Source organism: Medicago sativa, chromosome 2 (assembly GCF_051527215.1).
Source record: "Medicago sativa cultivar Bolivia chromosome 2, Bolivia_mono, whole genome shotgun sequence".
Classification (NCBI taxonomy): Eukaryota; Viridiplantae; Streptophyta; class Magnoliopsida; order Fabales; family Fabaceae; genus Medicago; species Medicago sativa.
This window is the reverse complement of record NC_140750.1, coordinates 1,330,577-1,354,959: the sequence shown is the minus strand read 5'-3', so window position 1 is coordinate 1,354,959 and position 24,383 is coordinate 1,330,577. Positions and strand designations below refer to the sequence as shown.

At 34.6% G+C, this 24,383-nt stretch overlaps 3 protein-coding genes, 2 long non-coding RNA genes and 2 pseudogenes across 10 annotated transcripts in view; 5 read left to right on the top strand and 2 right to left on the bottom strand.

Moving 5' to 3' along the window:
- LOC146943441 (F-box/FBD/LRR-repeat protein At4g00160-like) overlaps window positions 1–12,577 on the top strand; it is a 66,814-nt gene extending 54,237 nt beyond the window's left edge. For both annotated transcript variants that reach the window (XM_085741712.1, XM_085741711.1), the window contains exon 4: window positions 12,440–12,577. The gene's annotated coding sequence lies outside the window, so the exon portion shown is untranslated. The remainder of the gene's footprint in view (window positions 1–12,439) is intronic.
- LOC146943443 (putative FBD-associated F-box protein At3g50710) lies at window positions 270–1,808 on the top strand (annotated as a pseudogene). Its single transcript, XR_015025570.1, has 3 exons — window positions 270–1,132; window positions 1,307–1,435; window positions 1,520–1,808. The product of XR_015025570.1 is annotated as a putative FBD-associated F-box protein At3g50710 (transcript).
- On the top strand, window positions 6,275–9,327 carry LOC146943442 (FBD-associated F-box protein At5g60610-like). Of its 3 annotated transcripts, none has more exons than XM_085741704.1 (4): window positions 6,275–7,397; window positions 7,642–7,734; window positions 7,864–8,166; window positions 9,015–9,327. In XM_085741704.1, the coding sequence occupies exons 1-3, from the start codon at window positions 6,510–6,512 to the stop codon at window positions 8,149–8,151; spliced, it is 1,269 nt and encodes a 422-aa protein (XP_085597830.1). In that variant the 5' UTR covers window positions 6,275–6,509; the 3' UTR covers window positions 8,152–8,166; window positions 9,015–9,327. The 3 variants fall into 3 exon arrangements, with proteins under 3 accessions (XP_085597830.1, XP_085597831.1, XP_085597829.1); XM_085741705.1 differs by having other exon boundaries at window positions 6,276–7,397; window positions 7,642–7,725; XM_085741703.1 differs by having other exon boundaries at window positions 6,278–7,397; window positions 7,642–7,779.
- On the top strand, window positions 11,294–13,785 carry LOC146943440 (F-box/FBD/LRR-repeat protein At4g00160-like). Its single transcript, XM_085741713.1, has 4 exons — window positions 11,294–12,154; window positions 12,440–12,577; window positions 12,662–12,936; window positions 13,590–13,785. Exons 1-3 carry the CDS (start codon window positions 11,294–11,296, stop codon window positions 12,929–12,931), a joined length of 1,269 nt encoding a protein of 422 aa, XP_085597839.1. The 3' UTR covers window positions 12,932–12,936; window positions 13,590–13,785.
- On the bottom strand, window positions 12,719–14,651 carry LOC146943439 (uncharacterized). The gene is made up of 2 exons (XR_015025571.1): window positions 14,161–14,651; window positions 12,719–14,042 (listed from the first exon to the last, which is right to left on the bottom strand). It is a non-coding gene; the product is annotated as an uncharacterized LOC146943439 (long non-coding RNA).
- A 218-nt stretch (window positions 14,652–14,869) lies between these two features.
- Window positions 14,870–20,031, top strand: LOC146943438 (putative FBD-associated F-box protein At3g50710; annotated as a pseudogene). The gene is made up of 5 exons (XR_015027987.1): window positions 14,870–14,954; window positions 17,300–17,879; window positions 18,092–18,229; window positions 18,317–18,591; window positions 19,774–20,031. The product of XR_015027987.1 is annotated as a putative FBD-associated F-box protein At3g50710 (transcript).
- Window positions 20,032–21,520: 1,489 nt separating this feature from the next.
- LOC146943437 (uncharacterized) lies at window positions 21,521–23,724 on the bottom strand. Its single transcript, XR_015025563.1, has 3 exons — window positions 23,585–23,724; window positions 23,410–23,489; window positions 21,521–21,933 (listed from the first exon to the last, which is right to left on the bottom strand). It is a non-coding gene; the product is annotated as an uncharacterized LOC146943437 (long non-coding RNA).
- Window positions 23,725–24,383: the final 659 nt, after the last annotated feature.

The following is a 24,383-nucleotide window of genomic DNA, read 5'->3' as shown; positions in this document are numbered from 1 at the left end:
ATTTTTTACATGAAAGGGTAAAATTGGAATAAAAGTTATAGCTCATTCCGTTCTGTTGACTTCCCAAACAATGGAATGGGAAATTAGTTCCATTCCGTCATAAAATATCTAAACAGTGGAATGATATCTTTATTCCGTTCCATTCCGTTCCGTTCCATTCCATTCATTCTGTTCCATTCCGCTCCGTTAAATTTAAGCTATCCAAACAGAGCCTAAGAGTAGTTATTAACATTTTCCCTCCCATTTTGTACTTATAAATGAAGGGCAAATTTGTCACATCCACCGTATGAGGATCTAGATGGTGCTTAAAAACTTAGTTGATTGGAATCTTCATTTTCATTTACACCTGTTATGGCTGCAGCGGGTGAAGAAGACGGTGAAATGCAGCAATCAATAGAAGCGACGGTGGATAGGGTGAGCAGTATGCCTGATGAGATCTTTGCCGCATTCTCTCATTGGTGACGACGAAAGAGGCTGTCGCCTCAAGCGTTTTATCAAAGCGTTGGATTCATCTATGGCTCTCTGTTCCCAATCTCCACTTTCCCTCCATCACAGTCTATGACATTGAATCCCACTACCATTTTATCGAATCTGTGTACTCCGTTTTGGTCTCTCGGGACGCCACTGCTTCTAATTTCATCAACTCGGTAATACCTATCTTGCTTATAACTTAGGGTTTCCCCATATTACCAAATGGGTCAACCTTGTTCAACCCGCCCGAAAACTCAACCATCTTTATCTCCATGTAGATGTTGAGGATCACTATGACAATCGCCACTTTTTTGACTATTCCAAATTGCCCACAACTATTTTCACATGTAAAACCCTTGTTACTCTCGACCTCTGTCGCTTCACCATCTCTCAAAACTCTTTCCTTGCAGCTCATTTATTTCAACGAGATTCGAGATTTCTTGTTGCTTCTAGCTGGATCTCCAATTCTTGAGGATCTACGACTGTCTCGTATAGACATCGGTCATAATTATCGGGACATTCATCTTAACCTTACCGAAATTGACTAAAGCAGATATCTATCAATGTTCGTTTGCGTATTCCCGTTATATGGTGAAAGCTGTTTCTACTTCGGTTTCACTCTGTAGATGCATCCGCTTTGTACTACAACAATGACTACAAGGTCTGTTCCATTACAATGTTCACATGTGATTGTTACATTCAAATAACTTCATTTTCTCAAATTAATTCTAGTATTTTGTGTTGTATCATGTGTTGGTACTTCATAGACCTTGTAGTGTATTTTTCCGGAGTTTTGCCTTGATTTGATAGTTTGTTTTTCCATTACAAATATCAGATGCAACGCTGTTATGATGACATTACTGTCTTTCATAATTTGATCCACTTGGAGCTCCACAATAGATGGGATTTCGTAGTACAAGTGCTTCACCAATGCCCTAACCTACAAATTCTCGAACTTCATCTGGTTTGTGTAGTTTAAGAATCATAGTCGATTTATCTTTTCTTAACACGCCTTTATGTTTAATTTTATCATGTGTGCTATTTATAGGACGAGTACTATAGAACGTGGAATGAAGAATATAGTCAATATGATTGGACGAAACCTTGGGTGGAACCAGAATTTGTTCCACAATGCCTTCCATCATATCTTAGAACTTGCACCATTAAACACTTTAATGCCTATCACAGTGACCTTATGTTAGTGAAATATATTTTGAAAAATGCAAAAAATTTACAAACCATGACAATTTGGAGTGAAGCGAGACCCGTCTGAAATAACAAGAGAGTTGTCCCCAAGCCTGAAGGCCTCTTCAACATGTCAACTTCTAGTTCATTGATAACATATAAACTGTGTAAGTAGTAGTTTCTCTATCCTTCCTGTCGTTTCATTAGCTTTTACCATGCAACTTGCTAGATTTGGCGGTTTGAACTATGAGCTATTATTAGATCATGACTAAGTCTCGTTGCACAAGATCACGAAAAGAGATCTTTAAATGATTTAGTTAGTACTTGTATGCTAAATTCAGATTGTTGCTTAACTGCAGAGCAGTAATTGTGCATATAGATTAAATGAGTAGTTGTTTTCTCAAAGGGATACGGGTGTGTCTTTTGATAGCATATAATGTTTATATTTTCTCGCTAAATGCAACTTGGATCTAAACGATCTTTTTGTAGATTTGGTTTTGTTTTATATATGATATTTGGTAGTTAAGCTGGATAAGGAATAAACAATAATAATAAAGGGTGATTTAGTAGGCAGAAAAAGGTTTGTAAAATCTACTGATCCACAAAATGCAATAATTATATTCACATGATTTATGATGAGGCAGAAGCTTGCAGCAAGGGCATTAAGAACTAAGATTTAAAATATAGGCCTGCGACTGCGATTTGTGCTAAAACATCAAGGTTTGCTATGGATGTTATGTTATTTTTTCTTTTTTTTTTCTGATACTTTGATTGATCTGTAATCGGTTGCCTCCCCAGTCCTGTTTGAAGAAAGAATTTTAAATGTGACATATAATGTAATGTTTTACTTCCATGTACCTAGTTTTCAATGGCAACCTATAACAGGGTAATAGCCGGCTAGGGAAATGCATGCTATATATGTGATGCATGCTATATATATATGGGGTTCGGTAGAACACACCCACTAGTTTTTATGTGGGAGTGTTTTAGCAAAGCTACACCTTAGGGTGTATTTAACCACTTTTTAGTTATTCACAGGCTAAAATACTCCTTCTAAAAAATAAGTGGGTGTATTCTAGCAAATGCCTATAGGATTTGCTAGAACACACCCACTTATTTTTTTTAGAAGGTGTGTTATAGCAACATACACCTTAAGGTGTATTTATTAACTTGTTAGTTATAACTTGCTAAAACACTCCCACATAAAAACTAGTGGGTGTGTTCTAGCAAATCCCTATATATATATATGTGTGTGTGTGTGTGTGTGTGTGTGTGTGTGTGTGTGTGTGTCTGTGTGTGCGCGCGCGCGCGTGCGCAGAAAAGTAAGGGCATTGCAGATTGATAATTGATTATTGAATCTTGGTATTTTGCTATGTGTTAAGTTTATGGATCTTTGTAATGTTTACGCCCTTGAGTGTTTTATTTTGGATGAACCAGACTATGTAATTTTCCTTTTGATGTCTTGTACTACATTTTAGTCAAGATTGTTCACTTTTGGTGTGCATCCTTGTTTGTTTTAATGCTCAAGTTGGACGAAGTGTTATTTTTTGAACTGGTTGAATTATGTAATATTAATTTTCCATGCATAAGCGTAACATTCCGAAATAATAATTTTAGACCATTTTGTATCAGGGTGTTATATTTATGTCTTGATATATTCATGATTGCTTATATGCCAGTAAAAACTGCATCAACTTTGATTCTCATCGGAGGGTTTACCATGGAATTGTTCTTCCGAATAGTTTGTTGTCTCACATGTGACTTAAATCCTTTCACCTTAATGGAGTGGCTTCTCTGGTAGTTCTGGTGCTGTCTCATGTATATTTTCTGTGATTTTTGTGGTTTTTAGTCAAGGTTTTGAGTCTCTGTAGCTGGATGTTTTCGAGTTAGGCCTGCATTTTGGCTTTATTGTTTTTGGTTCTGTTTTGGTTGGATTTTAGTGGCTGGTGGTGCAGTGGTTTTGTTTGCATCGTGTGGATTGATGTTTTTTGAATTTTATGCCACTACTGTTAGTTTGTATTTTGGTTCCAATTCCGGATAATTCTTGTGATTGGGGATAAACTTAAGGGTATTAAGAACCAAGCTGTTAAATAAAGGTCTGTGACCACGATCTGGGTCACAACATCAAGGATTTCTAGTGTTATGTTAATATTTAGATCTTTTCAAATTAGAGTTTTGGAGTAATTTTGTGCCTTATGGAATGGTCTTTAGAGCATCCACAATGGAGACCTTCAAATTGAAGGTCTTAAACGGGTCTCACTTGTACACATCACTTTTTTATTATTTTTTAATAACAGTACCTAATAGGTATTCAGTACCTAATAGGCATTCAGTCACTCCAATGGAGATCTTCTAACAAAGAGTCTAAATGGGTCCCACCACTAACTCTTAATCATTTACATTTCACCACTAACATATTATTTTAATAAAAAAGTGTGTGGGGACCACTTAAAGATGAGGGTCTTAAGTTAGACCCTGGGTCGTAAAAGACCCTCATATTTTTTTTCCCACAATGGGGGTACCTATCAGGTACTAGGTCTTAAATGGTGACACTTTCTTGTTTCAAATGTGACATCTGTGCCAAGGAAAAACTGTTGGCAAGTTGTTGCACTTTACCTTTGTTGCGTGCTTAATTTTGGAATTGTTGAAGGCGGGAGTAGTTTCTAATTACTTTTTCAAAGCATAAGTTGTTTCATCAGATGATTCAGATTCTTTTATTCACTTGATAAACTCATTGAGTTCTGGTCACCTGACTTGCATTAATGTCTTGACACTTTTTTCTTTTCTTGTGTGCAGCTTCAGGAGCCGATGGTTTCCACAGAAATCTTGTTAACGAGATTTGTATGTTATTAGTATCGTTTATGATTCTCAATGATATTACATTTCAATGATACGAAGATGTTGCCTAGAGAAGGATCCACTAGCCATGCAAGGACTACAACTTAATGATGCTAGTTATGCACAGACAATGGAAGAAGTTGCCGACAAATTTCAATTAATATCTATTATCTATACTTTGCTTCTGTTATGCAGCCACATTGAAAAGCTTTGGTGGGTTAAGGTCAAAGCCAGAAAGTTGGCAGGCCTCTCATTTAGAACTATATTATCCTATATCAAGTGTAAAAATTTCAATGGATTAATGAGTTTTTTTGAACATCTGCAGTGTTATCCAACAATGAGTTTAGTTGTTTGTACTTGGTATCGTTTCTTGCTCTCCCTCCCCTTGCCTTTTCTACACTTCCAAAAGTTAATAAGAATACAATTTTATCCAAACATGGAGGAGACAAATAGCCAATAAAATGTTTAAAAAAAGGTCAAAAAGAAAAGTTAAAAAATACTACTATCTATTAGTAAATGATATAACAATTTTGATAGTTTTTACATATAGTCTATTTTTGTAAAAAATAAAATAAAAATTGTTAAATTACTTTTTTTAAAGTAATTGTTAAATTACTTTTGATACAAATAGGATGCGTTTGATCTGGGACAAGACAAATTGAAGGCAAGTGACAAGATAAAAATCGAAATTCTTGTTCTCCATTAAATGACAACACAACTTTTTGTTCCAAATATAAGGTGCGACGGCTGGATGGAATATTAATACTCCTCCTGTCCTCATATATAAGCACCTATTTGACTAAAAATTTGTCCCACAATATAAACCATTTTTCAAATGACCAGATGCACTCATTTTTTTTTCTCCTAAATATACTCATAATTAATAATACTAACTTATATTGAAATGTTAAAAGTCAAAAGTAATACACATTCAAATAAATGATAATTTGGTAATATTAACACCTAAAATAAACACATTAATTGCACTAACGAAATCTGAAAAATACAAAGGGGTTTATATATAGGGATAAGGGAGTAATTATGTTTTCCCTCCCATTTTTTCCATCTAAATGAAGGGCAAATTTGTGATATCAACAATATGAGCATCTAGATGCATATGCGTAGGGGTGTTCACAGTGTGGTTTGGTTCGATTTTGAGGGTAAAAGTTACCTGAACCGCAAGATAAAAAAGTTTGCGGTTTGGTTCGGTTCTGTTTACTTTAAAAATAAAATCCAAACCAAACCAAATCAAACCAATGCGGTTTGGGTTGGATCGGTTTGTGCGGTTTTTTTAGACGATACAATTTTTTGTTTCCAACATTAAAAAGTTAAAAAGCTTAAACACAACATATTTTCTGCAATGTTTTCATCAAATATTACAATTTCATTTTCATTTTACAATGTTTCCAACAACATAAACCAAGTTAAAAACATGGACAAAACATAATCCTATTTAGTAAGAAATGCAAAAGACTAAGATTTAATCTTTCTCTAAAATTTCAAATAGCACGTAGTAAAGAAAGAATCTAACTTGTTCCATTGAGTTTCTATGAGTATTGGTCTAGGTGGGATATGTTTAATCAACATTTTTCTTAAGTTGCGGTTTGGTTTGGTTTGGTTTGGTTGGTAAAATGAAAACTGCAAACCAAACCAAACCATGCGGTTGAGCAAGAAAATGATCCGATTACATCTGAACAAAATGCGATTTTTTGCAGTTTTGTTTTGGATTGGTTCGGTTTGCGGTTTTTCTCTTGAATTGGTTCGGTTTTGAACACATCAACATATATGTGCTTCAAATGCTTTCAAAATTTTCATTTTTCATGACTCCTCTGCGCCGCTTCATATGACCGACCATACATACAAGCAGGAACAGAAAAATCGAAATATTATTAACTTTGAAGCACATCCCAATATTTCCAATGCCTCACAACTTATAATCTTCTCTGTTCCAATGCTTAGTTGAAATATTCATTTTCATTTACCCCTTTACTTACCCGTAGAACGAACCCTAATTGATGATGGCTGCAGTGGGTGAAGAAGAAGACGGTGAAATGCAGCAACCAATAACATCAGCAGCAGCAACGGTGGATAGGGTGAGCAGTATGCCGGATGAGATCCTCTGCCGCATTCTCTCTTTGGTGATGACGAAAGAGGCTGTCGCCTCAAGCGTTTTATCAAAGCGTTGGACTCATCTATGGCTCTCTGTTCCCAATCTAGTCTTCCCCTCCATCAGAGTCAATGACATTGAATCTAACTCCCGTTTGATCGAATCTGTGTACTCTGTTTTGCTCTCGAGAGAAGCCAATGGTTCTAATTTCATCAACACTTTCCAGCTGTGCGTTCAATACGGTCATCCTCATCTTGCTTATAATTTTGGGTTTCCCAATATTACCAAATGGGTCAACCTTGTTGCTCAACGCGAAAGAAGACTCAGCCATCTTCATCTCCGTCTAGATGTTGACCATCACTTTCACCTTGATGATGATAGTTACAGGAAATTTCCCAAATTGCCCACAGCTATTCTCACATGCACAACTCTTGTTACTCTTGACCTCCGTCGCTTCTCTGTCAAAGGATTCTCTTTTTCTTCTGTTGGATTTGGATTTCCATCACTCAAAACACTTTCATTGCAACTCATTGAGTTCGATGAGGTTCAAGATTTCATGTTGCTTTTAGCCGGATCTCCAATTCTTGAGGATCTACGATTGTCTAGTATATGCATGCATTCTCAGGAAGAGGGACATTCTCTTACCCTTCAAGAGTTTAAAAGGCTAAGCTTTCCCAAATTGACTAAAGCAGATATCTATCAATGTTCGTATTCCTGTTATATGGTGAAAGCAGTTTCTACTTCGGTTTCACTCTGCCTAGATACATCCACTTTGTATCACAATAAAGACTACAAGGTCCGTTTCATTACAAATAATCACATGTATCGGCATCAGCATGTCCACATGTTATTGTTACAGTCAAATAACTTTATTTTCTCAAATTAATTCTGGTGTTTTTGTGTTGTATCATGTATTAGTACTTCATAGACCTCAATTGAATACTTGAATGTGATTGACAACAAACAAAACAAAAATGTGATGGAGTATTTTTTCCGATGTTTTGCCTTGATTTGATTGTTTGTTTTTCTACCTAATTTAGGTGAATCAGCTGCAACAATGTTATGATGACATTGCTGTCTTTCATAATTTGACGCACTTGGAGCTCCACAATAGATGGGATTTGGTAGTACAAGTGCTTCACCAATGCCCTAACCTTCAAATTCTCGAACTTCATTTGGTTTGTGTAGTTTAAGAATCATAGTCAGTCTATCTTTTATTAACGTGCCTTTATGTTTAATTTTATTACGTGTGCTATTTATAGGAGGAGTACTCGTCAAAGTGGAATGAAGAATATTGTCAACATGATTGGTCGGACCCTTGGGCGGAACCAGAATTTGTTCCGCAATGCCTTCCATCATATCTCAGAACTTGCAACATTAAACGCTTTAACGGCTTTCACAGTGACCTTATGTTGGCAAAATATATTTTGAAAAATGCAAATTTTTTACAAACCATGACAATCTGGACCATAAGGCAACCGTCTGAAACAGCTAGAAAGTTGTACCCATGCCCCAATGCCTCTCCAACATGTCAACTTTTAGTTCATTGATAACATTTAGACTATGTAAGTAGTAGTTTCTCTATCCTACCAGTCGTTTCATTAGCTTCTACCACGTAACTGCTGAATTTGGTAGTTTGATCTATGGGGTAGTACGAGATCATGACTAAGTTTCGTTGCACAGGTTCACAAAAAGATATCTTTAAATGATTTAGTTAGTATTTGTATGCTAAATTCCGATTGTTGCATAACTGCAGAGCAGTAATTGTGTACATAGATTAAATAAGTAGTTGTTTTCTCAAAGGGATACGGGTGTGTCTTTTGATAGCATATAATGTTTACATTGTCTCTCTAAATACCAATAAGATCTAAATGATCTTTTTGGAAATTTGGTTTTGTTGTCATAGGATATTAGGTAATACAACTCCACAAAATGCAATAATCACATTCACATGATTTATGATTTGGCCGAAGCTTGCAGTATGGGCATTAAGAACTGAGGTTTAAAATAATGGTCTGTTATTGTGATTTGACTTGAGCTACGACATCAAGGTTTGTTATGCATGTTAATTTTTGGCTGATACACTAATTAACCTGGCTATCGGTTGCCTCCTTAGTCCTGTTAATTTTAAAATGTGATCTATGCTGCATTGTTTTACTTCCATGTCCTTGGTTTTCTATGGCCACCGTTTGGAAATGCATGCTATATATGTGCTGTAATATGGGTGTGGGTGTGGGTGTGTGTGGGTGGGTGTGTGTGGGGGGGTGTGCGCATGTTGGAATGCATATGTATTATTGATATACATGGAATGTGTAAATGAAGGCAAATTAGAATTTAGAGGCCACACTTATGGTATTAGTTGGAACACACGAAAATAAGTAGATCTCATCCTGTGCTATTTGTTCTTTTTCAGATGGTGCAACAAGATAAGGGCGTTGCAGACTGATTTGGAACAAATGATTAATTATTGAATCTTGCTATTTTGTTATGTGTTAAGTTTATGGATCTTTGTAATGTTTATGCTGTTGAGCGTTTTATTTTGGATGAGCGCAACTATGTGATTTTCCTTTTGATGTCTTGAACTAAATTTTAGTCAAAGTTGTCGACTTTTGGTGTTAATCCTTGTTCTTGTCTTGGAACCAAACTGCATTTTTGTGTCTTAATCTTGAACTATCTTTAGTTAAATTTATTTTAATGCTCAAGTTAACGAAGTGTTATTTTACGAAGTGGTTGAATTATGTAATATTAATTATCCATGTCTCAGTGTAGCATTCCGAAATAGTAATTCTTGACCATATCAGGGTGTTATATTTATGTCTTGGTATATTCCTGATTGCTTATATGTCAGCAAAAACTGCATCAGCTTTGATTGTCATTGGAGGGTTTACCATGGAATTGTTGTTTCAAATTGTTTGTTGTCTCACATGTGACTTAAATCCATTCACCTGGTAGAGTGGCTCCTCTGTTGGTTTTCACTTATCCATCCATTTTTATGTCTCGTACTCAGTTCTTTTTAGATTTGTCAAATTTACTATATCTATCTTGCTTTACCTTTCTAGTAATGAAAACTTTATAGTTTTGGGTATTACCTAACACTAATATCTCTATTTTTCTCACTCTCAATGATTAGAACACCATGTTAATTGAACACTCAATTTAATGGATTTCTAGTGTTAAGCTAATAAGTTGATTTTACTGGCTACATTTGATGACATAAGTGGTATTTTCTTAACCAAAGGGTCTTTGAGATACTAAAAGCGATTTGTATCTTGTACATATCTTGAACTAATATCCCGTGACTCAAAGAAAGATGTAACAACAATAACAACCGAGTTTAATCGGTGCTGTCTACGGTGAGAGACCTCTATAGGTCTCCTACCGGTGGGAGACCCCCACCTTTTTTTTTTTTTTTTGCAAATCAATTAAAAATCATTGGATGTATTGATGAAAGACACTGAACGGTTGTGATGTATAGGGAATATGGCCCTCAAAAATTAATATTTAATCATAAATTTTGATTTTAAAAAATGAAATGGAAATTGAAATTAAACTTAGGAAAGGGTGTTTTGGGAATTGTTACAAAAAATTTAAAAACCCGGCAACAGTTTGATAATTTTAAATTTTATTAAACCTCTCTAAAATTAAATTTTATTTTAATACAATCCAAAAAAATTATTTTAATTAAACCATTATAATGCTAGTCCATATAAGATGCACAACGACTGTTTTGGAAATAAAACGAAAACAGAAGAGAAATAATAACAATCCAGATGGACAGAAAAGAAATTAAATTAAAATAGGCTTAATTTTGCAGAGGTTTAATTAAATTAAAAATTATCAAACTCCATTATAATGTTTTAGCAATTGTTAAAAAAAAAAATTGAATATAGTGTTTCCAAACCGTGCTGGGTTTTTAAATTTTTTTTGTGACAATTCCCAAAACACCCTTTCCTAAGTTTAATTTCAATTTCCATTTCATTTTTTAAAATCAAAATTTATGATTAAATATTAATTTTTATGGGCCATATTCCCTGTACATCACAACCGTTCAATGTCTTTCATCAATACATCCAATGGTTTTTAATTGATTTGCAAAAAAAAAAAAGGTGGGGGTCTCCCACCGGTAGGAGACCTATAGAGGTCTCTCACCGTAGACAACACTAGTTTAATCCCATTAAGTGAGATTATAACCACATGGGAAGATCACACAAATTGCCGTGTCAAAATTTAAAGACCACAATTTTTATACTATCTCATTATTTTTTTTTAGATTATATAAATACGTTTATAATTTAAAAGAAAATCGCAATCACATATTGTAGAAATGGTATGTGAATAAGTTTTGTGTACAAATCAAATCAATTTTTAGGTATCCTAATAAGGCGGGATTATGGTTAGACTTAAATATAAAAAACGGCAGTGGTATAAAGTTTTATAAAAATTAATTAGATCCATCAAAAAAGACAGGATTAAGGCTAGATAAAACTATGTAACTTTTAGTATGATAAAGATAAAGATTACTTTGAAAAAAAAAAAAAACTATTTCCTAAAATAAGTAAGAAAAAAGGTTTAATAAATTCTTTCAATTGAGAAAAAACACAGCTGTTCCAATTGAGAGATTTATATATAATTTGAGAGCCAAAACCTGATTTTACACCTTACCCGCCGTAATTGTTTGAACAAGAAGGTGAAATGCGGGAAAAGAGAAGTTCAAAACCAACGGCGGCGGATAAGATCAACGCTTTACCGGACGATGTTCTTTGTCGCATTCTCTCACTTTTCACCACCAAAGAAGCTGTTGCAACAAGCATTCTTTGCAAGAGATGGACTCATCTCTGGCGCTATCTTAACAATATCGACTTCACCGACATCAAAATTGATAGCATTGAATCTAATTCAAGATTTAACGATTGTGTTTACTCTGTTTTCGTCTCTCGAGACTCCGCTGCTACCGCCGGCTCTCACTTCATCAACAGTTTCTCCCTCGACATTGAATATGGTAACCCTCATTTTGCATATCATCTCAGTTATCCGAATGTTGTCAAATGGGTCAACCTTGTTGTTCAACGCAGACTCAAACATCTTCTTCTCCATCTTCATGTGGATTACTCGGACATTGATGATGGCATCGTACCCATATTGCCTACTGCTAAATTGCCTATTGCCATCTTCACCTGCAAAACCCTTGTTAGTCTCGATCTCCGTCACTTCTCTGTTAAGGGTTTTTCTTTTTCTTCCATTGGATTTGGATTTCCATCACTCAAAACCCTTAGTTTGAATGATGTTGACTTCTCTGAAGATCCAGATTTTGTCTTGTTTCTGTATGGATGTTCTATTCTTGAAGATATAAAATTGTATGATATATACTTGACTTGCGATGAGGAGGACTCTCTTACCATTGAACTGTTCAAAAGCTTAAGCTTTCCCAATTTGATCAGAGCAGATATCACTCAATCTATGTGTCGCTATTTTCCGCTGAAAGCACTTTCCACTTCTAACTTTCTGTGCTTAGATACATTCTCGTTGTACACACAAGCCCGCAAAGTCTACCAGGTCCGTTTTATTATGAATACAATGCATGTTACCTCAATCTATGTAGCACAGACAACCGACACAAGTTGTCTGTATTAGACACCAGACACCGATCATTTTATTACATTCCATAATTTAAACTTTTCTCATGCTTTTATTGGTATCAACATGTGAGGGTGGGTGTTGTCAGTGTTTCATTCGTAGTCCTGAATTGAATACAATACACTAATGTAACAATGTGATTTATTTTCTTTTTTCTTTTGGAAATTTCACCCTAATTTGTTAGTGTCTTTCTACGTAATATAGGTCAGTCAGCCTCAGTCCCCATATGAAGTTATTCCTATCTTTCATAATTTGACATACTTGGAGCTTCACAATAGTTGGCATTTGGTAGTACAAGTTCTCCACCACTGTCCTAAGCTTCTAAATCTCAAACTTTACGAGGTTTGTTAAGTTTGAGAATCATTTTCGGTTTATCTTTTCTTAACAAATCCTTATGTTTTGTTTTATTCTGTGTACAATATACAGGAGTCAATAGCGGCAATGGGAAATGAAGATAATCAAGAAAATTGGGTGGACCCAGAATTTGTTCCACAATGCCTTTTATCACACCTTAGAACTTGCACTATTCGGAACAATGCAGGTCTACAAAGTCAACTTATGTTACAGAAATATATTTTGAAGAATGCAAACTCTTTACAAACCATGACAATCTCAAATGAAAGTGAAAAAAGAAAATTGTCTGAATGTCCGAAAGCCTCCGCAACATGTCAACTTTTAGTTAATGGTATCATATAGACTATGTAAGTAGTAGTTTCTCTATTCTGCCTGTTACTTCTTTAGATAGCATATGATGTTTTGAGTGGCCCAGCAACTCTTTGGTTTTGTTGATAACCATACAGTTAAACTGCACAAGGAATAATCTGTTTTGTTGACACAGTTTGTTGTCCCATATGTTACTCAAATCTTTTAAACTTTGTGGAGTGGTTTCTCTGGTTTCCACTTCCCTCTTCTTCCCTCTTCATTTTTCTGTGTCTGTTAGCTTCAGATGTGTCTAATTTACAACAACTAGCATGTTTTACTTTTTTAGTAACAAGGACTCGATAGTTTATGGCATTACATAATGCCTAATGCTAATATCTGCAGTGTTCTCACCCTCAATGATCAATGGTCATTTACTTTTGTCTAATATATATATGTAGAATGTTATCAGGGTCCCATCTAAGGTGTACCGAGAGCAAAAACGGTCCACCTATATATATATATATATTTATGTTGTCCAAGTAACATCACTATGTTTTTACTTTAATCGCCGAACAATTGTAAAGTTAGAGAAACAAGTATTATATTGTGTTTGTGTTGGATGTCTAGTTTATATGGGAAATTTAACATCAAAATTATTGAATTTCTGCAATTCAATTAACATCTAACATTATTTTTTTTATTTTGCATGCAGATCTGGGCCTTTGGAAACCGTATAGTCTTTCTTGGTGAAAGATAAGCTCTTGAGGATTTTGCAATGAAGCATGGTTTTATGGATGATTTTAGATATTTTTATTAAAATCTTGTCAAATGGAATAGGATTTGCCTCTGCACTCGTGTCAAATTTTGACATGCTTAATTTCATGAGTGACACACTTTGTTTTCATCAATATAGCTTTTACCATACATAACTTTTTAGGATCATAAGCAGCAAGAGTGAATAATGCAGTATCAGTATCTCTTATACCAATTGATGTACTTTCTTTTAATAGTCCAACTAGAGAAAGCATTGCTTTAGAACTTGCTCCAATTTGCACTTTACGATCATTTATCATAGATAATCTATATATTTCTGCTGCAACATTTTTTCCTGCTTCCATAGTCATTCCTGATTCAAGTACTTCAAATATGTTGTGAAATGCTCCAGCTGCCATGATCAAAATCTTGTTATAGATAGATAGTTTGAAAATACCCGTCAAAACATGTTCCTGGATTCTCGAATCTTTTAGATTTCAAAAGTTTACCAGAAATGGAATAGCCCCTACTTCTGCTATTGATTCTTCTATTGTCCATTCCGGTTGTTGCGAGTAAGCCGAATCTCGTATGCCCATTGTTGTTGGATATTAATTGAACCAGTTACCAATTTTCCATCAAGAAATAACATTCTCATTCTTGTGCCTCTTGGTGCCACTGTTTGTTGTTAGTGGTTGCCTCATTCACTGAAACATTACTTTCCTAGTTGGCAAACAAGGATCTTTAATGCATAGTTTGGTGCGAATTAGTCTTTGTTTACTTTCAGGACAAGTGTGGTCACCAGAGTCTATCCACTCTGCAATTGAAATTCTAACATAAGTGTGCCCTGATGATACAATCACGAGTTCCCCCATATACAGTCTAGCGCAACCCAAGTGGTAATAAGGTAATTACTCATGATCGCACACACAACAATCATCGTATCCATCATTAAGTTATAATTAGAGGCTTCTTATCATTAATTAGTTCTTTAAGGCTTCAATGGCTGGTTGCATACGTGGTTCATCTCAAGCTGTGTCGGAAGGTAACCTTCAATTGAGTGCTTATTTATTAATCGTATATATATATATATATATATAAATTAAATATCACGTGTTTGCAGGGTGGAATGGCAGAGTTGCGGTATATCAACTAGGTTAGTTAGAAATTAGAATAGTATGTGTAGGTCAAGCCTCAATTTTGTCAGAGGGATGTCCTAGAAGCAGAAAATTTTGATGCGTAATGGGACACATTGGTTCTCTGCCAAATGTTAACAATGATTTGAGAGATAATCAACAAATATCATATTTGAAAGAGAAATGTCTAGGTAGTAACACTCTCTGAAGTAATCATTCCCAACCATATTTCTCTACTGAGGCAGAAGAATTCTACAGTTGCAGAACATGGATTTTTTGTAAATAGGATCTGGAGGTGGCAATGGCAGCAGGCCAACAAATTTTATCAACAGGAAATCGAATTAGTACATGAGGTGGAAGCAATTCTGCGCAGCAGGCCAACAAATTTTATCAACAGGAAATCGAATTAGTACATGAGGTGGAAGCAATTCTGCAAATTTGAATTCTGAACTAGTACATGAATGACTAGTACATTTCAGGTCAGCGGCAAGTAAACTTGGATTCTAATCTTTCACTTGCCTTGAATCTTATTTGGAAAAGCGAAGCTCCATAAAAATGTGTTTGATTGGAGACTATTGCATGATAGATCACTTACAAGAGAAGCTTTGAACCAGCAGTGCTATATGGTGTGGATATATTTTCGCATAAAACACACGAACAAGTGGCTGATGTGCTGAAAGAAACCCGCGGACTAATAAACCTTTCACTGTCGACCATATGCGTCAAAAGTTTGTCTCTGGGCTCTGGCATGACTCACCTCTGCAACGTTACTACATAGCCACCTACCTTAATCCATCTGATAAGTTCCTTTAACTTCAACACCTTGACAAATAGTAACATTTCAAGTAAAACCAAGCAATCAACTAATCATTGAAGTGAGATTGATGATAGACTCCAAGTTCCTTTAACCCCAACACCTTGATTACAGGGAAACATTTTGCTAGTTCTCATGCGCATTGTTTAAGTTTGAAATTAAATAAGTCTTCAATATTTATTGATTTTACAGAATTAATATTTTTACAAATTGGTACTGTATTTTTCACGGGGTTAAGGCTTGACGCACAAACTATCTGGACAAGCATAAATGGAATAATTTTCAGGGGTGATATTAGTCACCCCTTTCTTCTTCTTCTCTCTCTTCTCTCCTTCTCAAACCCTAGCCGTCACCCCTTTCTTTGTTGTCAGAGGGGTGATTTAGGGTCAATTTTGACTCAAAAATCACCCCTCTGAGTTGTTTTTCCTTATATCCTAATTGAATAAGTGATTTCACATATTTTCTGTTTTTTTTTCCGTTTGTTTTTGTGATTTCGTCGTCTCTGAACGACTCTGTTTGTTTTGATTTCCCGTCTTTGTGCGGGGTGTTTTTGATTTCCCGTCTTAGTGCGGTGTTTATTTGATTCAGGTTGAAAGATTAACTTTGAGCAAGTGCAGATCCGATCAATGACAATGACTTTGGCGTCGTCAACGTTGCAGATCCGGAGACATGAGTATTTTGGAGACTTGAATATAGTCATATTAGTCATATTTGTAGGCATATATACTTTGCCGTTTTATGCTATTAACATGGATGCTGTGAGTTTGTTCACATATTCATCCTTTTTGTTTTTAGCGAATTTGGATTTGTATTGTATCGATGTACTCCATCAATTTGAATGAATGGATATCGTTTACTTTTGTTAAAAAAAGGGGTGATATTGTAGAAATTATGAAAGATGAAATGAGTTTTGTTAACACGTGTCTTAAAGGCATTGGCTATGAAATCCATTAATAGAAACTTTGTCTTAAAAATACAATTATTTTTTTTGAAATGGATTTTATCGACCTCATTAATGGATTTTTTTTAAATGAAGAGCTTAATCGCTTCAACAATATCATCGACCTCATTAACTTTATCGCTCTAAATCCTATCATTACGAAATCTCTAAGTCACCCAAATCATCGCATGTAAAATTAACCAAATTCCTTCCTTGAATTTCTTTGATTTCGAGTCCGCACCCCAACATTCCAAGTGAAGGAATAAATTACGAGGAGTAATAAAAAATTCAACCCAAGACACCGCAGGAAATGGGATAATCCCTACTTCTGCTATTGATTATTCTATTGTCCATTGAATCTCATATGCAAATTGTCTTTGGATTTGAATTGAACCAGCTTCCAATTTTCCAACCAGCAATAGTATTCTCATTCTTGTGCCTCACTCTACCGTTGTTGTTAGTGAACAAGGCTCTTGGTGCATACACTGTGAATTAGTTTGCCAACTTTTAGGACAAGTGTAGTTATCAGAGTCTGTCCAATCTGCAGTTGAAATTCTATCATAAGTGTGTCTTGATTATACAATCATAGGAATCAAGATCTCTCATTAGTCTAGCAAAATTCACGTGGTAGATAATCTATTTTTGCTAAGACGTTGGACCATTTCACCATTCCTTTTGATTTAATATTGTGTGAGGTTGTTCTTATTTAATTATTATTTTGAAATAATAATAATAATAATAATTTAACAAGCACTTTAAAATTGATTTTATTATATTGAGAGGCTCAAAAGCCTCGTCTCGTTATGGGTACGGTAACCCTCATCTTGAGTATAAGCGCACTTGTCCCAATGTTGTCAAATGGGTCAACCTTGTTGTTCAACGCAAACTAAAGTATCTTCGTCTCAATCTCCATTTGGGTTATTATGATGATCTCCATCTCGACGTGGATGATTATGATAATAGCTACTTACCAAAATTGCCTATTACCATCTTCACCTGCCGAACCGTCTTGACCTCCATCGCTTCTCTGTCAAGGGTTTTTCTTTTTCTTCCATTGGATTTGGATTTCCATCACTCAAAACCCTTTGGTTGAGAGCAATTGAATTCGCTACAAAACGAGATTTTATCTTGCTTCTATTTGGATGTCCAGTTCTTGAGGATCTAAAATTATTTCGTATATACTTGCGTCGTGGTGAGGACTCTCTTGCCATTCAACAGTTTAAAACCTTAAGCTTAAGCTTACCCAAATTGATTAGAGCAGATATCACTCAACGTGTGTGTTACCGTTTTCTGCTGAAAGCACTTTCTACTTCTAACTCTCTGCGCTTAGATACATTCAAGTTGTACCGCAAAGTCTACCAGGTCCGTTTTATTATGAATACAATGCATTTGTAGCACAAACAACAGACACTATCATCTGACTACATTCTATAATTCAACTTTTCTCATACTATTATTATTATCAACATGTTAGGGTGGGTGTCAGTGTCAGTGTCAGTGTTTTGTAGTGATTTATTTTCTTTTTCTTTCGGAAATGTCACCCTAATTTGTTAGTGTCTTTCTGCGTAATATAGGTCGGTCAGCCTCAGCCCCCATATGATGATATTCCTATCTTTCACAATTTGACCTACTTGGAGCTCTGCAATAGATGGCGTTTGGTAGTACAAGTTCTCCACCACTGCCCTATGCTTCAAAATCTCAAACTTTACAGGGTTTGTTGAGTTTAAGAATCATACTCTGTTTATCTTTTCTTAACAAAAAAGCTTTATGTTTTGTTTTATTTTGTGTACAATAAACAGGGGTCATATGCGGCAAAGGGAAATGAAGACGATCAAGAAAATTGGGTGGACCCAGAATTTGTTCCACAATGCCTTTTATCACACCTTAGAACTTGCACTCTTCGGTACTTAGCAATCCGACCAAGTAAACGAATGATAGCAAAATATATTTTGAAGAATGCAAATTTTTTACAATCCATGACAATCTCGAGTGAATGTGAAAAAAGCATATTGTCCCAATTCCCGAAAGCCTCTGCAACATGTCAACTTTTAGTTAATGCTAACATATAGACTATGTAAGTAGTAGTTTCTCTATTATGCCTGTTATTTATTATAGATCAACTCTTATCCATTTTCTGGGCACTTGTATGCTAAATTCAGATTTAATGCATAACCATAGGGAAGGAGGTTTGTTTTCTCAAAGAAATCCCTGTCTTTCTTTTGAATCCATATAATGTTTTGAATCCAGGTAGTTAGGTTGCACAAGAAAACTCAATTATTATAACAGGTAGTTTAGTATTCAGGAAAAGGTGCTTAAAATCTACTGCCCTGCAAAATTTTGTAATTAGATGACTTGTGATTTGCGAGATGCTTACGATTGGGGTATTAAGAACCAATGTGTTAGATTAAGGGCTGTGACTGTGATCTGGGTCACCACAAAATCAAGGTTTGTGATGTTTCTGTGACTGCAACATGACCATTATTGAGGTCGCAGAAACCGCATTTGACCGCAATTCTACGCAACAGAAAGGATTGTGAGACAACTACGGCAACAGTTTAAAACCTTGTTAGGAACCTATGATGAGGCCTTCAACTTTTTAGCACTTTTGAAGAAAATAAAAAAGGACAAAAAGTGATTATTGAGGGTTAATAGACGTTTCTTCAAGGGGAGTAGGGGCCGGAAACTCTTCCATCCTTATCTTAATATACTTTTTTCATTATTATTTTTTTTTAAAAAAAGTAGCTTGTATTCTAGCACCTTTTTAGCTCTCTGTTTTGATCTCTTGTCAAGCAAAGTTCGTAACTTGACACATGTTTGGCTCTAATAAATTCTAATATTCTTAATGGTGTTAATATTCTGAATGGTGTTAAAAATGTGGCTGCATGTTAATTTTCAGCTGATACACTGAGTGACCTGCAAATGCTTGTTTTCTTTCAATACTTTTGCCCCTAAAAAGTTGGTGTCTCACTTACTTTCTCTGTCCTTTCCATGCAAGTTTATCTGCCATAATAGACCATTCTTTCCTTTCTTTTGTGTGCTTGGATATAGTTGGAACTGACAAAAAATTTGTTTGATGATTCAGATTCTTTTGTTCAGTTGATAAATTCATTGAGTTCTAATTATCTTTAAAAGCATTAGTTGTTGCACCAGATGATTCAGATTCTTTTGCTCGCTTTGATAAATTCATTGAGTTCTGGTCACTTGACTTGCTTTAGTTAATATCTTAATACTTGTTTTATTCCTTTCTTCTGTGCAGCTTTAGCTGGTGGTGATTTCAACAGAGAAATATTTTGTTTTTCTCAATGATATTACATTTCAATGATGTGAAGATGTTTCCCAATGAAGGATTCACAAGCCATGCAAGGAATAAACAGTTTAATGGTGCCTCAAACGTTTAGAGTAATGATATTTGTACAACCGTTTGGTGATGTAAGACCAGGATATTTTATCTTACCTCTGTGCTAGAGTAACATATCTTAATTTGACATAAAATAATTTATGTCTGAGTATTTAAGTGATAGCATCTCTTTATAATTTTTTTTCAATATTTAGTCAAGTTAAAGCTACAAGTAATTTAACGGATGCCCTATTTTAGTTTAAAGTATTTTGAAAACAGATATGAATAATAATTTTCTTTAAAAAAAAAAGTGTGAGCTATAAATGGTATGGTTAAGATAATTAATTTTATTAGACAAGGAGAGGATGACACCTAGGTAACCAAGAGAATATATACGTATTAGTTCTGTTATAGATTTTTAAGGCAATGACTATGATATGCAATGACTATGATGCCTATTATTTAGGAAGAGATATTGACTTGTTTGCACCATGTACTAGTTCTTGATGTACATGCATATGGCTGATTTCCATTTAGCATTGTCATCATCCCTTTATCTAATAATAGGAAATTAAATGTTAGTAAGAGAAAATAAAAAGGGGCACGTTCTTGAGTTCTGAATAAGTAGTGCGTGTATTTGGAAGTAAATTGCAACTTCATTCCTAGTTGACCTAGAGTCCCACTTTCTTCTATTCCACATTCTAGTTCCATTTTTTGGAGAAGGAGTTAATAGAGGGATTATTATATATAACAACTCTCCATTATTCATTCACCGATTCCACGATCAGTAACATGAAAAATTTGAGAGAAACTTAGAGGGATACTTGAAGGAGAAAGGATATCTTCAACCTTAAAGACTAGCAATTGAGAATTTTTTTTTTCTGCCCCTATCACCAAAAAAATTGATATGTCTATCCATATAGTTCAATATTATTGCAGACCTTTTTTGAACATTCTGTGTGTTCTGCAAATGGAATGGCGAGCACGATTTTTTTTAAAGTTTTTTTTCCTGTTCTTCATATGAAATAACGAGCAAGCCATTTTTTCTTTAGTTTTTTTGTTTTGTTTTGTTTTGTGTTCTATTTTTGATATGGCAATGACAGTAGGCCAATAAATTTTCTCAACAGAAAACTGAACTAGTACATGAGCTGAAAGTAATTATGGAAATAGTAAATCTGGTCTACTGAAAAAGGACTTTAGACTTGGACTTTGGACAGATCGAATGGCTTTGGTGGAAATCCTACTATAAACTGTATCGGCTAAGAAAACTTGGTCTAAAATATTTCACTTGCTTTAAATCTTATCTGAAAAAGTGAAGCTCCCACTACACCATTTTTCGCCTTAGGCAACAACGGAAAACTGTGGCTAGAAGTGCATAAACCGTAGCATAAACGTTTTTACCACGATTTTTCGGGCGTGGTATATGCGGCCGTTGCCTATTCCATATGCCACGGTTTTTTGTCTTTAGGCCACGAATCCTGAAACCGTTGAATAAAATGTGTGAATAGACAACGCTTTAAGAGTCTATTTTAGTCCACGGTTTCTTATATGCGACGATTGTAAACTATCGCCTGTTGTTTAGGCCACGGTATGCATTAATAACTTTAGGGTGCGGTTTCTTTGTTAACCACGCTGTAAAACCGTTGCCTATTGGGACATTTTAAAAAAAAAAAAAATTGGCTTTTCCCAGATTGAGTTACATACTGCAGTGGCACTACTTCACACTCAATATTTTTTTTCTTCAATAACAATTATTTTAAGAGACTCTAATTGTCAATTTTAAAGATGCACACAACAGTTAAATTTTTTTCAACGTCAAAATATATACTACATAAATTTAACGAAGCTGAGACCAAATTCACAGATTCTTTTTGTAATTACATTTTCAAAATTAGCATCTAAATGTCTACTAAAATTGTTACATCTGAAATCTAAATTATCACCAAATGACAACACACTTCAACTCATAAAGATAAGATTTTTGACACTATAACAACATCAAGGACTTTCAACATGCTCATGAGTGCAAGGCTTCTTAAAGTGTTGAAGTAAATTCATTCTTGAACTAAAAACTAAACCCTGCAGGAGGAATAGATAAAAAGTGAAACTAGAGTAAGATTAAATTAAGCTAAAGTGTACTCTTTTCAATTAAACTTGTCATATTTTCTCCTCTAAACAATCTTGTGATTTTTTGTATCTTTATCTACAAACATAGATAATAGGGTCAAATAGAAGATCATTAGAGGTCAAAGAGGAGTAATTGATTGGTAACAATTAATATATCTAGTGATAGAACTCTACCAAAGAAATTATATTCAATATCCAACTTTCAATATCCTACATAGCTTATGTAAGTTTGGCTATGATGCACGGACACCTCTAGGATTAAACGTGTCGCGGTGTCTGACACGCGTCAGTGTTCAAAACTCATATAACACTCGTACGTCATGTGTCGGACAATTGCCTTAAATAAATTGTTTTCTTTTTTACTTCGACATTCCTTAGACTGGTGTTCGACACCTATATAACACTTATATGAGGCGTGTCGGACAACTGAGATAAATTTCTAAAAAAAATTCTCAACTTTCACACATAGTAGATTCAAGAGTTAATGATGTTTGAGAAACTTTGATCAACGAGGAATATAGACATTAAATTTGATTACATCGTTTTTAAATTTTTCGATTGTAGATGGGTAAATAAAGGCCAAATACTATTGTACCTTGTTATAAAACTTTTTTTAATGAAATAAATTGCTCAAATTAGATGCATATGTATGTATTTTGATTCTCAATGTAAATCTTTTATAAATAACTTAATATATGAGTATCGGTGTCGGTGTCCTATGTTTTATACATTAGCAATGTCGACGTGTCCGTGTCAATACCATGTCAGGTGTCCGTGTCGGAGTCCATACTTCATAGAAAAACTTCAGCCACACATACATGCGCAAAAGCAACAACTAACTATTGAATCTAGTTATGTGCCTAACTTCACACACAGAAATTATTGAATCACCTATATATATGCTCAACTTTGTTGTAGTCAAAAGCATAGAACGTGAACATCTCATCTAGTACTTCTAGCACCTGTTGTAGTCGAAGCATAGAAACTATGTTCAAGTAATAGAACATTATTATGCTTAACCATGGCTTACTTATAAATTGCAATAATAATAAAAAAACAAGGAAAAATAGGATCAACAAAAGATAATACAAACAATAGAAATACTCAGAAACATTATGTACTATCAAATACCAATCCAGCTTTTTGATTTAGTGAGACAAACAATTAATGATTAAATGAGACCAAAAATATATATAAAAAGATTGATTTTAAAAATAAAACCATGAGAAAATTATCAATCACATACCCAAAATCAACATAATATGAATTTTACAAAGCAAAGAGTTAGAAGTATTTTAAAATTACACATAATGTCAAATTTGAAAGAAAAAAGTTAGGGTTTTAGATAAAAAAAATTGGGGTTTTTTTTTTATATCTAATGGTGAAATCTGAGCAAATCTAATGAAGTAAGGTCACAGTGTCACTTACAATTGATTAACGGTGACTGCGAGACTGAATAACGATGACTGCAAGAATGAATCCAGGTGGTGGTTTGATCTAAAATAGATCTAGATTGAAAATAAATCAGAGGAAAACAGAAAGAAGAAGAGACCATAAAGCAAAAGAAAGAAAATAAATAACGATAGCCGGAACAAGACATTACCGTGACAGAGAAGATAAAAGAGGAGAGGTGACTGGAGGCGTGGGTTTTGTTGGTAGGGGAAGAAGAACCTTCAACTCCAAACACTCATTTGTTTTGAAAGAGAGATAAAACAATGGAATTGTGGGTCTGTAGCTTTTGTTCTACACACTCACGTGTTAGTGCTTTTGTGCTAAAAGGTGTTAGTGCTTTTTTTCCAAACACTCACGTGTTAGTGCTTAAAGGTTATTCACATACACGTGGCATAATTGATAATGGGTTTTTTTTTTAGAAATTTTAGAAAGTAGTTGGTAATTGTACTTATTAAATTATTATTTATACTTCTTTTTTTTTGTCAGGTAGCATAGTGGCTAGAATTCACCTTATAAGGTGAATAAGTCGGGTGTCCGGGGTTCGAACCCTGACCCTGCATATAATAATGCATTGTCCTACCAACTGAACTATGCTCACTTTATACTTTTTTTTACAAAGCTAAACCAATTATTTTATACGGTGAAATTGGTAATGGGTAATTGGGTTTTTTTTGTTACAAAACTAAACCAATTACTAATCTCTCGAGTCTTGTGGGACCCAAATGAGTGACAAATTTTTTCTAAGAGTTTTTGTGTGCGTAACCGCGGAGATTAATCTATCTAATCTTGTGGGACCAAAATGAGTGATAAACTTTTAACGATGCTTCATACCTAAGACTAGATACAAACTCAGGACATTGGTTAAGTTATAAGAGACCTATTTCATATCATATAACCGATCTTAGTATTTAATAATTTAAAATTATTAATTTAATTTTTTATATATTACT

Excerpts from the sequence above, each read along its gene's own strand:
- LOC146943442 (XM_085741703.1), top strand. The coding sequence starts at position 6,510 with ATGATGGCTGCAGTGGGTGAAGAAGAAGACGGTGAAATGCAGCAACCA. Across the intron at positions 7,398-7,641 it reads ATCACAATAAAGACTACAAG|GTGAATCAGCTGCAACAATG; the intron begins GTCCGTTTCATT and ends TACCTAATTTAG. Across the intron at positions 7,780-7,863 it reads AAATTCTCGAACTTCATTTG|GAGGAGTACTCGTCAAAGTG; the intron begins GTTTGTGTAGTT and ends TGCTATTTATAG.
- LOC146943440 (XM_085741713.1), top strand. The coding sequence starts at position 11,294 with ATGCGGGAAAAGAGAAGTTCAAAACCAACGGCGGCGGATAAGATCAAC. Across the intron at positions 12,155-12,439 it reads AAGCCCGCAAAGTCTACCAG|GTCAGTCAGCCTCAGTCCCC; the intron begins GTCCGTTTTATT and ends TACGTAATATAG. Across the intron at positions 12,578-12,661 it reads TAAATCTCAAACTTTACGAG|GAGTCAATAGCGGCAATGGG; the intron begins GTTTGTTAAGTT and ends TACAATATACAG.